General features: G+C 51.6%; 1 protein-coding gene across 3 annotated transcripts in view; it reads left to right on the plus strand.

Moving 5' to 3' along the window:
- The window catches only part of SHQ1 (SHQ1, H/ACA ribonucleoprotein assembly factor), a 135,576-nt gene that overhangs the window by 97,333 nt on the left and 24,798 nt on the right, over positions 1-13,445 (plus strand). The window contains exon 12 of one of the 3 annotated variants that reach the window (XM_064156208.1): positions 10,859-11,386. The exons of the other annotated variants lie outside the window; for them this stretch is intronic. Within the exon in view, the coding sequence (XP_064012278.1) occupies positions 10,859-10,879 (21 nt within the window). The 3' untranslated portion in view covers positions 10,880-11,386. Of the gene's footprint in view, positions 1-10,858; positions 11,387-13,445 lie in introns of those variants that run through there. 3 annotated transcript variants of the gene reach the window in all.

Consider the following 13,445-nt stretch of genomic DNA (forward strand, 5'->3'; position numbering starts at 1 on the left):
TGTTTAGCCTGGAGAAGAGGAGCCTGAGAGGGGATCTGATCAATGCTCAGCAAGAGCCAAACAGTGGGGAGCAAGAGGATGGGGCCAGACTCTTTTCAGTGGTGCCCAGTGAAAAGACAAGGAGAAACAGACACAAACTAGAACCCAGGAGGTTCTACCTAAACAGAAAAACCACCTCTGTCCTCTGAGGGTGCTGGAGCCCTGGAGCAGGCTGCCCAGTGGACACTCCTTCTCTGGAGAGATTCCAAACCGACCTGCACATCTTAGGCAACCTGCTGTGGGTGACCCTGCTGTAGACAGCAATGAGGTCTACCCTGAGCCTCCTCTTCTCCAGGCTGCACACCCCCAGCTCCCTCAGCCTCTCCTCACAGGGCTGTGCTCCAGGCCCCTCGCCAGCTTCATTGCCCTTCTCTGGACATATTTCAGTGTCTCTACACCTCTCTTGAATTGAGAGGCCCAGTCTGCCTGGTGTCACCTTTATGCATGGACCTGCAAAGCGTGTTCAGACCTGATGGACCCAAACAGTGTCAGACTGCAAACTTTCTGCTCTGTGACACACAGAGGCAAGCAGGGTCTGCTAAGGCCACAGTCCCCAAGTAATTCCTGCAAGCTATAACCAGCACTGCCTCCCACGAGATGCTAAATTTGGCATCTCGGGCTGAGGGATGCAGCAGCTATTCCTGCTGTTGAGAACATCCAAGAGATGCCAAAAATCCTTGCTGGAGCAAGCCTCCTGGAGAAAACTCTGCTGACAGGTATCGAACAAAAGGGTAAGGTGGTCAGCAGCCAAACGTTTGGAAAGTGGGATGTGATCCACGCAACTCAACATGCAAATAGCACCACTCAACCTGCCTGAGCAGTGCTTGGGGTCAGATCACACCTGGCAGAGGCTCACTGGGCCCCCATCCTTGCCTTGGAGTCATTTGCATGCCTAAAAACGCCTGGCAGGCTGACTTACACGAGTACAGATTTGTGAGGTGAAGTGAAGATAGTTTATGAAAGGTGGCAACAGTTTTGGGTTTGACTTTAATTAGGCCTCAGTAGTACTGCTGGGGGTTTATTTGTTCTTTGATTGATTAGATTTTAATAAAATAGGTACAAGGATCAGTGCTGCGACCAGTCCTGTTCAATAGCCTTATTGATGATCTGGACCAGGGGCTTCAGTCCAGCATCAGTAAGTTTGCAGATGACACCAAGCTAGGAGCAGCTGTAGAGCTGTTGGAGGGTAGGAGAGCCCTGCAGTGGGACCTGGCCAGGCTGGATGGGTGGGCAGAGGTCAAGGGGATGAGACTGAAAAAGGCCAAGGGCAGGTTCTGCGCTTTGGCCACAGCAACTCCAAGCAGCACTACAGGCAGGTCTAGTTGGTTGGACAGTGCTGGGTGCTAGGTTGGACTGGATGATCTGGAGGTCTCTTCCAACCTGGTTGATTCTATAATTCTATGATTCTGCATGTTAGTGCAGAGAGATGAGCAGAGACAGAGTTGCTGAATAGGCTCAAACACAGCAAAGTTGATTACAGTGACCTGGCTAGAAGGAATGAAGTCGCTGTGTAGAGCCATTTTAAACTCAGAGTCTCATTCTCATCCTTTCTATCATGGCATCACTATGAAGAAGTCAGGATCTGTGTGTCTGTCCCACTGGAGCAAAGCAGCCAGGATCTGTGTTATCTGTCCCACTGTAGTGAAGCAGCCAGGATCTGTGTGTCCCTCCCACTGGAGCAAAGCAGCCAGGATCTGTGTTATCTGTCCCACTGTAGTGAAGCAGCCAGGATCTGTGTGTCCCTCCCACTGGAGCAAAGCAGCCAGGATCCTGAGGGTGGTAAGACCCTGGCCGAGGGTGCTCAGAGAGGTGGCAGATGCCACATCCCTGGAACCATTCCAGGTCAGGTTGGACAAGGCTGTGAGCAACCTGCTCCAGTTGCAGATGTCTGTGCTGACTGCAGGGGGGTTGGGTGACCTTTAAATGTCCCTTCCAACCCAAAGCATTCTATAATTCTATGATTTACAAAGTGCTTCGAGATCCCCAAATGTCAGGAACCCTGAGCATGGCTGTGCCTGCATGCAGCATGGGCCAGCCAGCCATGACTCTGTGCTGTGTGAGGATGGGCATCAGTCAGCACTGGCCTTACTGGTGCCACTGGTTTCTCTGCAAGGATTCAACCCAGTGCCATGCATCTGGAAAGGAGACACAGATGAATACATTGTAGGTAGGAATTCACGTCTGGTTTTGTGGAGGTGTTTCAGCCACTGGTATGAAAAGCCACAGCGCAGCCGTGGAGTTTTTGTTCATCACACTGAATTTTGTCCTGCTTTGGAACGTTGCTGTTCAAAGCATCTGCTGCTCCTCCAACAGGAGAGATCCACGTAAATCCTGGCTTAGATCAGCATCTCTCTGCAGGCCAAACAGAGTCGTTGTGCATTGATTCCAGGGGAGGATTCCCCGCGGAGCGCTCATGCTCCCCCTGTCGAGGCAGCCCTCTGCGTTGGGTTGTGTAAATCACAGCACTCTGCACTGCCTGGCCAGTAAAATACTGGAGCTCCAGAAATAACCTGCATTGCTCTCAGGAGGATATTTTTTTATCAATTGGCCCATAAAAGTTCAGCAAGGAATTATGCATGTACCAATATATCTCCAACATCCTCCCACCGATGATGGCATCTGTTTGGTGGGGATGAAATTGAAGTTTAATTCCTTCTCCTTCACACCCACACTTTTATCTTCTGGGTGTATATATGGGGCTTGCACGAAGCAATGTGTCTGCTGGGACCTTGGTTATGTGCATCACTGCCCTTCATGACCTGGTGGCATTGGCCTACAGGAAATTTCCCAGGCCTTATGCTGTATATCTGTGGCCAGGCAGCTCCATTTGCAGGCTCCTGACCCTAGCGTGCCTCGTAATCATTGCTGAATCAATTGGAAGGGACAGATTTCCCTGGGTGGCTGTGGCAGCTCTAAGTCCCCTTAGCACCATCCACTGCCCACACTCTGGATTTGCAAGCACTACAGGCAGTGTCTGCCTCTGTCTTTATGCTCGACCCAGGATTTGCACCGATTGCTTGTGCCTGAGGACGTCTCTCTGCTGCCTGCATGGCTGTGATGGTCCCTGAGTGCTAGCAGTGAAGTGGCCCACACAAAGCTTGGGCTACTCTGCCAGCATCCTGGCTGGTCCACCAGTGTGCTATGTCATAGAACTGTAGAATGGTTCTGGTTGGAAAAGGCCTTTCAGATCATCAGGTGTGGATCTGTTGGAGGATAGGAGAGCCCTGCAGAGGCACCTAGACAGGCTGGATGGGTGGGCAGAGGACAGTGGGATGAGATTTAACATGGCCAAGTGCAGGGTTCTACACTTGGCCACAACAACCCCAAGCAGCACTACAGGCTGGGGACAGAGTGGCTGAGAGCAGCCAGGCAGAGAGGGACCTGGGGGTGCTGGGAGAGAGGAGCTGAAGTTGAGGCAGCAGTGCCCAGGTGGCCAAGAGAGCCAATGGCATCCTGGCCTGCATCAGGAGCAGTGTGGGCAGCAGGACATGGGAGGTTCTTCTGCCCCTGTACTCAGCACTGGTCAGGCCACCCCTTGAGTGCTGTGTCCACTTCTGGGCTACTCAATTCAAGAGAGATGTTGAGGTGCTGGAAGGTGTCCAGAGAAGGGCAACGAAGCTGGTGAGGGGCCTGGAGCACAGCCCTGTGAGGAGAGGCTGAGGGAGCTGGGGGTGTGCAGCCTGGAGAAGAGGAGGCTCAGGACAGACCTCATTGCTGTCTACAACTACCTGAAGGGAGACTGTAGCCAGGTGGGGTTGGTCTCTTCTGCCAGGCAACCAGCAACAGAACAAGGGGACACAGTCTCAAGTTGTGCCAGGGCAGGTCTAGGCTGGATGTTAGGAGGAAGTTGTTGTCAGAGAGAGTGATTGGCATTGGAATGGGCTGCCCAGGGAGGTGGTGGAGTCACCATCCCTGGAGGTGTTGAAGCAAAGCCTGGATGAGGCATTTAGTGCCATGGTCTGGTTGACTGGCTAGGGCTGGGTGCTAGGTTGGACTGGATGATCTTGGAGGTCTCTTCCAACCTGCTTGATTCTATGATTCTGTGATTCTAAGTCCAGCACTGCCAGGTCACCACTAAACCATGTCCCTCAGCACTACATCTACATTGCTTTTAAATTCCTCCACAGGGATGGGGACTCCACCAGTTCCCTGGGCAGCCTGTTCCAGGGCTTGGCAACCATTTTGAGGAAGATGTTTTTGCTAATGTCCAACCTAAACCTCCCCTGGTGCAACTCACAGCCTTTCCTCTTGTACTATCACTTGTTACTTGGGCAAAGAGACCAACATGGACCTGACTCAAACTTCCTTCAAGGGAGCTGTAGGGAGTGAGAAGTTCTCCCCAGAGCCTTATTTCTCCAGACTAAACAACTCCAGCTTGGCTGCTCCTCACAGGACTTGTTCTCCAAACCCTTTACCAGCTTTGTTGACCTTCTCTGGACCTGTTCCTGCACCTCAATATCCTTCTTGTAGTGAGAGACCCAAATCTGAACTCAGTATTCAAGGTGTGTGGCCTCTCCAGTGCTTACTGCAGAGGGATGGTCACTGCTGTAGTCATTCTGGCCACACTGCAGCTGATAGAAGCATCCATGCAGGCTGTGATCCCAGCTGTGCTAGCAGTGCCAGTGTGTGTGGGGCTGCAGCAAAGCCTTTCTTGCAGTAGCAGTAGGGCAGACCTGAGTTTCAGCCTGCATGCTCTTCTGCCTCCCATGGGGGACCTGGGGCTGTTGGAGGTCTGGAGGAAAAATGCTTGTCACAGAGCCAGGTTTTTCCATGAGCTTTGTGTCCAGTGGGGCAGAAGCGTGCCCTGGCCTCTCCTGGGACCTGACAGGCAGTCAGGGCTGAAGACACAAAGGGATATCGACCCCCGTGGAGCTGGTGAGTGTTGGGTGCAGACAAGGGGGTGTCGTCCAACCGGCAGCTCCCCAGCCTCCAGCCTAAGATCCTGCTGGACCCAAGCGCTGCTCTTCCTGGTGCCTCTCTGGACTGCAGTTGATGCAGGACAAGCCATGTCCAGCTGGACTGTAGATTCAGCTCTCCCCATCTCTCCCCGCAGAGCAGGGAGAGCAGCAGGACAGTTGGGCCATCCAGCCACGCTCCTCCTGCCTGCCTCTGGCAGCTACATCGTGTGACGGCTGGAAGGGGCCGGGCAGAGGTTAGGCATAACGGCAGGGAGAGGACAGGATGATTTATCCCAAGTCACTGCTGGGCAGGAGAATGTCTTTATCTCCACTGAGCCCCACAGCTGGCTGATGGAGCACAGCTCTTTCTCCCTCGATAAGCACATGGGCAGCATATATAATTCTTGCCAAGGCTTCCTGCTAACCTAAACAGAGATTCTGCAAACTTTATGTGCTCAGAAGATAAAAGGTAATGAGACTCCATACATTTCCTGGCAGAGCCCCTTTACCAACCCTTCAATTGCTTCCAAAATGCCCTCTTGTAACCTCTCCATTAGAGATAGATTGGAGGTCTTAATTCTCTTCTTATCACAGACAGTGCCCTGGGAAAAGAGTCATGTCCTTCCCCTCCTGCTCTCCGGGGGGGATTTGCTTCCCGGGCAGGTTGTAACCCAGAGCAGGTCCTGTGCTTCAGGCTGTAATGCAGGCAGATGAGGAGGTGGCAGGGGCTTGTGGCAGTTCATATATCTGCACTGATGGAGAAGAATTAAAGAAACAGGAGTGCACTAAAGCAGACAATTGTATTCCTGAGGTCAGGCTGCTGTGGTTTTATTTAGCGTTTAAAAGTAGTATCTCTGCTGCCCTTCGAAACCTGCTGAAACCCAGCCCTGCTGGGGCTGCCCTTCATTCACAGAAACAAAGCAGTTTCTGCTCTTGCTGAAACAAATGTGCCATCAGCTTTTGGGCTTGTGGTTCAAAGTTGCTCAAATCTTGATGATCTTAAAGGATTTCCCCCAATAGAAATGATTCTGTGATTCTATTTTAAGCTTTTTCAAGAGGGAACCCTTCTGCTGTGAGAAAAGGCTGGTAGAGTTGGGGTTGTGCAGCCTAGAGAAGAGAAGACTCCAGGGAGAACTTCTTGTGGTCTTTGGATAGAATCATAGGATTCTATGTAGAATCAGCCAGGTTGGAAGAGACCTCTAAGATCATCCAGTCCAACCTAGCACCCAGCCCTAGCCAATTAACCAGACCATGGCACTAAGTGCCTCATCCAGGCTTTGCTTCAACACCTCCAGGGATGGTGACTCCACCACCTCCCTGGGCAGCCCATTCCAATGCCAGTCACTCTCTCTGCCAACAACTTCCTCCTAACATCCAGCCTAGACCTCCCCTGGCACAACTTGAGACTGTGTCCCCTTGTTCTGTTGCTGGTTGCCTGGCAGAAGAGACCAACCCCCAGCTGGCTACGACCTCCCTTCAGGTAGTTGTAGACAGCAATGAGGTCACCTCTGAGCCTCCTCTTCTGCAGGCTGCACACCCCCAGCATCCTCAGCCTTGCCTCCTAGAGGGGCCAGTAAGAAAGCTGGGGAGCAACTTTTTAGAAGAGTCTTTTGTGACAGGACAAGGGGTGATGGCTTGAAACTAAAAGAGAGATTTAGACTAGAGAGAAGGGATAAACTGTTTTGTGCCTGGGATGGTGAGACACTGACCCAGCTTGCTCAGAGAGGTGATAGATGCCCCATCCTTGGAAACATTCCAGGTTGTTTGGGGCTCTGAGCAACTTGATCTAGTTGCAGATGTCCCTGCTGACTGCAGGGAGATTGGACTAGATGACCTTTAAAGATCTCTTCCAACCCAAGCCAATCTGTGATTCTATTATCCTGTCATTCTGTGATTCCCTGGTAATAAGCTGGTACCTACCCTTTGTGCCTTATGGTCTCTGGAGCAGCCTGAGAGCAGGTCTGTGATGGGTCTGGCTCTGGGGAGCTCTCTGCCCACTCTCCTGCTACAGATCATCCAAGTGTCCTCCCTGCACGTTGGGGCCAGCTGGCACTGCCTGTTGCTGGTGTAGGCTGGGAGGTGTTTCATACAGATGTGACACCTAAACCTGGCAAGGCTCTAGAGGTGAGCTGGGCACTCCCTATCTCAGGGCTTCTCAGACAGCAGGTGGGCAGCAGGCAGGTGAGCACCATACTGCTTGGGGAGCGGACATGGGGGACCCAAGGGACCCCTCCAGCCTGCTCTCTGCCATCTGATGAGCTGGGGCAGTCCCCTGGAGAGGCACAGAATGAAGCCTCTGATGTTTCAGATGGATTTATCAGGTTGTGCTGCTCAGATGGCCTGAGAGTCTCTGCCCAAGGCCATTCTGCTTACTCTGAAGCCTGGCAAAGCAGAGCTGCTCCTCCCCAGGCATTGCAATGCAGCGGGCCAAGTGCCAGCATCTCACCAAATGACTATTGATTTTCTAGCAGGGTGTCTGCGTTGTAGGCAAGAGAACTGCTCTTTAGGCTGGCTCATGTTGTGAAGAAGAGAAAAATCAGCCAAGTGTCACTTAAAGACACCAGTTTGCCTTGCTGACCCTGTGCACGCTGGGTGCCAAAGAGCTTTTCACTTCCACAGGCAGCAGTGGGTGTCTGTCTTGTCCCTGCATAATGCTGACTGAACCCTCTGGGGGCTCTGCAAGCAAAGGAGGCACCCTGGGCTTTTTTCTTCTCATTGTTTTTTATGGCTCTGTGCCCATGGGTGACGGTGCAAAGGTGGCTGGGGACTTCCTAGGATGCCTGAGTCATGCTTACCGATATCTAGAGGGTGGGTGTCAGGAAGAGTGACAGGGCAAGAGCTAGTGGGCATGAACTTGCACGTAGGAAGTGCCATCTAAACGTGAGAAGGTTTTTTTTTCCTTTGGGAATGGCAGAACACTGAAAGAGGCTGTTCCTGTGTGATCTGCTTTAGGTGATCCTGCTCTGACAGCAGGGTTGGACTCGGTGACCTACAGAGGTCCCTTCCAACCCCTCCCATTTTGTGATTCTCTGATTCTGCTTTGCAGCAAAGTGATCATGCCACACCTGAGAGCCACCTACCTCATTTTTGGTCACTGTCACTGCTCAGAGGCTTTGTGCAGTGGGTTGCACTTTTGAAGGTGCAGCCAAGAGTTGCATAAGTGCTGCTGATAACCAGCAGTGCCTGTTGCTATAACTACAGAGCTCACAAATTCAGCCACACGCGCAGCTCGCAGGCAGCTCCCAGTGTGGCAGGGCACAGGAGGGCTTGCTTGGCTTCATGGTTATGAAATTGTGGTGAAATTGTGTCTTGAAACCAAATTCTGCTGGGTTTGTGTCTGTGTTTTGGAGACCTCAGGAGGAGACTGCATTTCCAGCATTGGGGCTGCAGGGAGGCAGCAGAGTGGGCAGGATGTCCTGCAGCCTCTCTGCTGACTCCAGTGCAGCCACAGTCCTGACCTCCAGCAACAGGCAGGTTCATTCCCTGTGGTTGTCACTGAGAAGGATGCATGTCTGGGCCAGGGCACTGAAGCAACCCTCCTCCAGCACCCTGAGAGCCATTTGTGTTGCAGAAAGTGCTGTCTCAGTTTCCCCTCCATCTCTGCAATGAGCTCACACATCGTACAAATGCAGCTCCTCTCCTTGTCTGTTAGGAAGACATAGTAAGAGCAGATCTGACTTCTGTGGACAGTCCTTCCCAAACGTGTTGGAAGTCCCTGCTGGCCCCTGCCACAGCTGCTGCTACTCAGGGACCTCAACAATCAGGTTGGACTCTTGTTGGTGCTGCTGCCTTGGGCAGGAGGTGGCTTCCCCTGACAGCAGCACTCCCAATAAGGCCTGATCATAATGCTCTGGCACAGGTCCAAGCTGGCATATTTTGCAGGGCATAGTCTAGGGGGCATTTTCCAGCAGGAGGAGTCCTGCAGAAGAAGAAAGAAGTCAGTTCTGCCTCAGCAAGAGCTTCATCAGAAGCAATGGCCAAAGCTGCTGTTTCTTCCCACTCGTTCTTTAAGCCACAGCAGTGTAGGGGGAGAGGAGAGATGCAGCCTGTAGAATCTCTCCCAGGGCTGCTGCTCTCCTGAATTTACCAGTTGCTCTGCTCCCCTCAGCCCCAGTTAGGTCAGTGGGCAGTGAGAGGGACTAGAGGGGATGAAAGCCTCTGGAAAATGTGTCCAGGCCAGGGCAGGGCACTTTGGAGCAAGTTTTAGCTGCTTAGCATCAGCTATTCCTCTCTACCACAGCAGAGTCAAGGTGGCTACTCCACAGGGCTGGGTGTTTGCACCTGCTCTTGGTTTGGGAGACCAAAGGTTTCCTGGGATAAATAAAGCTTCTGAATTGACCAGCTCTGTAGCTGGAGGAGATATGCACCCTCTTGCTGTGAAGATCTGAAGTGGATAATGACTCCACTTGGCTCGTTTAGTCCTTGCCCAACTTCAAATAATTACAAGCCCTTTTAGCTTTGTTCTTGCAAAGCCCTTTAAGTTTTTCCCTTGGAAAAGGCTTTGCTGGAGCTTGTGAGCCCCTCAGAGCCTTTACAGGAGAGCATCAAGTGCAGGTTGCCAATAAACCAGGCTGCAACTAGTGTGGAAGGGCTGCTGGGTCTGGAACAAGAGTGCCTAGGGCAGGGAAGGTGCTGATGGCAGCCAGGGGCTTGATTTTCCTCCCCTCCTTTACAGGGAGAGGAAGAAGAGGAAAGCACAACCACGCTGGAGAACATCTTTCCACTGCACCTTGAACTGAGCAATAAAACTGCACTGAGAGATTAATTTTTGGTGCTTCAGGGCACTGCTCACAGGGGAGCTGTGGGGCATAAATTCCTCTGTGAGGCCGGGTGAGGGGGGAGAATGAGGCACTGGAGATCCAGTCTCCTCCTGGAGTCTCCAAAACACAGGGAACATACTGCTCCAGGTCACCACTCTGGTCCTGCTCCCACATCTGCTGGGGCAGCTTATGCATGAGGCAGCTGTTTGTCATGGGACTGGGCTTGGGGAGTCGCCTGTGACCCACAGCTGGGAAGAGCTGAGTGAGAGACTTTTCACCTTGCAGCTGTGCTCATGTAGGGCTGCTCATGCACACAGAAGTAGACATCACAGATGTACACTCACACATTTGCTGCCATTTGGAGGTCATTTGGATGCCCTTTATAGCTGCAATGCCCTGGAGTTCTCAAGTTGTGCCAGGGTAGGTATGGGCTGGATATTAGGAAGAAGTTCTTCACAGAGAGAGTGATTTCCCATTGGAATGGGCTGCCCAGGGAGGTGGTGGAGGCACCGTCCCTGGGGGTCTTCAAGAAAAGACTGGATGAGGCACTTAGTGCCATGGTCTAGTTGATTGGATGGGGCTGGGGGATAGGTTGGACTGGATGATCTTGGAGGTCTCTTCCAACCTGGCTGATTCTATGATTCTATGATTCTATGATGATTCTGTGAGATGGCAGCAGGAAAAGGTCTCCATGGAGCACACCTTCCATGGGGAGCAGACCCTGGCTGGGACTCCCTGCCCAGTGGCATAAGCAATGAAGATCCATCCTGCCTCTGTCCCCCACACCCATCCATGTGTTGGGGCAGTCTGTGCCCACACCTCTCCTGGTTTGGCAGGCTGAGGAAGTGAAAGCTGGACACAGAGCTGGCAGAATCCCCTCCCTAGGCACCTCAGGGCTGTGAGAATGAATAGGGCAGTGACAGTGTTGAGACAAAGATGATTTGCATGGTGCAGGCGAAGGATTTTTATGGCAATAAGCAGTTACCAGAGTTATGAAATGGGTCTGGCAATGGCTTGCTGTCATGTGCTGTAAGCTGAGAGAAAGCAGGGCAGGATGATCCAGGGATCAGCAACCCCCTCAAAAGAAAGATTCAGTATGTATGTCTTAATTGTCTGCAGGACACAATGCTGCAGGCAATAAATGGCTTATTTTGTCTCCAGGGCTTTATAAAACATGGATGATGATGCTTTAAGAAGGGCTACAGCACTGGCAGAAGCTGCTGGGGTAATTTCAAATGCCAGTATCCACCTGGTAAGATGGAGAAGGAGCTGTGCATGTTGTCAGCATCACAACTGAACTTCTCTTCACAGCAGCATGGAATAAGCAGCCTCATCCAGTGCTCTGCAGAAACAGGGAGGTGCATGCAGGGTGGCTGTGACACGGAGATGCCTTGATGAATGTAAAAGAGTTATTTAGCAAACCGCCAGAACTGGAGGCTAACTGATGTTAAATGGAGCAGCTGTTGGCTTCTATTTTCCTCCAGCAGCTTATCAGAGATCATCTCTTCAATCAAAGGCACTTAAAAAAATCTCTGTCAATCAATTCATATTCTACTCTGTGCCGGGGAGAGAAGAAATACTAATAAAAGACCTCCCATGATTGCCTCTGTAATTTCCTTTGTACAAGATAAGTTTAGGTCCCAGTTCGTAAAGTACAACACAGAGGGCATTAAGTTGTTGTTTTATTCAGAAAAATGCTGCCAGCCCCTAAAGAATTCAATTTTGTGATTCATTAAACCTTTATTCCACGTCTCTAGATCACACTCTTTGAATACATAATCCCAGACAGGCTTGATTGGTAAAAAGATAATCCTATTTTTAGCTTGGGGGGGAAAAAAAAGATACATCTATACAAACAGCGAGGAGAACTTTCATGGCAGAGCATGGGGAAGATATAAGATCCTGCGTCCTAGGGTAACAACAAACCGCTCGTTAAAGCTGATGGCTTTATAGAAGCCAACTGGAGCCAGGGAAAAGACCGTACACAAAGGCATGAATGGCACTTCGTTGTGTCGTTATCCCCCATCATTCATGTCCTTGAAGTATCTGCTGCAGAAGAAAAAGTGCAGGTTGGGATCCAGGAAGATGAGTGAGACTCATACTGCCGTCGATGCAGCTGAGGAGTGAGCTCCAGCAGTGATGAAGGCTTGAATGTCCAACCAGGATAGAGGAGGAGAGGTGATGGTCTGGGTGTGTGTGAGGCAGCTCTTCTCCCCATGGAAATGTCAGGGGGATGTTATAGAATCATAGAATCATAGAATCAACCAGGTTGGAAGAGACCTCCCAAGATCATCCAGTCCAACCTAGCACCCAGCCCTATCCAGTCAACCAGACCATGGCACTAAGTGCCTCAGCCAGGCTTTGCTTGAAGACCCCCAGGGACGGTGCCTCCACCACCTCCCTGGGCAGCCCATTCCAATGGGAAATCACTCTCTCTGTGAAGAATTCTTCCTAACATCCAGCCTAGACCTACCCTGGCACAACTTGAGACTGTGTCCCCTTGTTCTATTGCTCGTTACCTGGGAGAAGAGGCCACCCCCCACCTGGCTACAATGCCCCTTCAGGTAGTTGTAGACAGTAATAAGATCACCCCTGAGCCTCCTCTTCTCCATGCTAAACAGGCCAAGGGGTTTGGAGGTTAAGATGTGACTCTGTGCTGCTGTAGCTTCCTTTGTGCCACAGCAGAACGAGTTCACTATCTCTCTGCTGCTTGGGCTTGTGCTTTCCTCTAGAAGAATGAACTGGGCTCTGCAGGTTTATTGCCTTTTCATCTTACTTAAGGTCTTGGCAAGAAGGCTGGTTTGTAGCTGAGTGCCCCAGAGAGCTGCCAACAGGCTGCTTGGGATGCTTGGGAAAGCAGCTCCCCTTTGCTGCTTGAAGAAGCCTGTCAGGGAAATCCAAATCCACCAGAGAGCAGGTATCAGGTGAGAGATATTCCCTCTGCCCAGGAGCTGCTGCTTACAATACAGACATTTGGATGTGCTAAATTGTAGTCGTTGTTAAGCTGGGGTTTGCAAGCCCCAGATGGTTGTCTTCAACTCTCTTCCTCCAAGATCTCTACAGGGAGGGTAGTTTTTTATTTCACATGATTCTTTCATATCAATTAGAGGTCAAATGGACGAGTGGGGAGCCAAGTGCTGGCAAAACTGCACCTGCAATGCCTCTGCTACCAGCAGTTGCCCTGGCTGCCCCTGGCTCCCCAAACCTCCCCAGCTCCTTGGGGCGGGTTTGGGGTTGTACTCTCTGATATGAATCTTTGAACTGGGCAGTGCTGGGCACATGGGTGCAAGCTCCAGGAGTCCCCAGCTTGGCAGCTGCCAGGCTTGTCCACAGTTCTTTAGATTAAATCCATGTGGCTTAAACAAGACCCACGGCAGCCCAGCAGCTGGGACACCACAGCCACGGCCATGACCTCTGTCTGGTGCTTTTCCAGGCACTAAGAGAGGTTCTCTGTGTGTGTGCGTTCATATAAAGCACCACGGTGCTTTATACTGTGGGGGGCACTGGGACTGGAGGGTGCCAAGGTGCCTAAGTTCTCCCACCCTGACCCAGACTCCCCCCATAAAGCCCCATGATCCCTGTGCACCCATTTCTGCCTTGCTTTCTGCCAGTCCTGCTGGGAACAGAGCTGTTTGTGTCTCTTGATTGATGGTGGGCATAAAACCCTTCTGCTGAGACGAGCGTGGTTTATTGCTCCATAATTCATCCCCTGGGGGAGGTGGCTGCCCTGCGCCCTGACCGTGATACC

This window comes from Pogoniulus pusillus, chromosome 16 (assembly GCF_015220805.1).
Source record: "Pogoniulus pusillus isolate bPogPus1 chromosome 16, bPogPus1.pri, whole genome shotgun sequence".
Lineage (NCBI taxonomy): Eukaryota > Metazoa > Chordata > Aves > Piciformes > Lybiidae > Pogoniulus > Pogoniulus pusillus.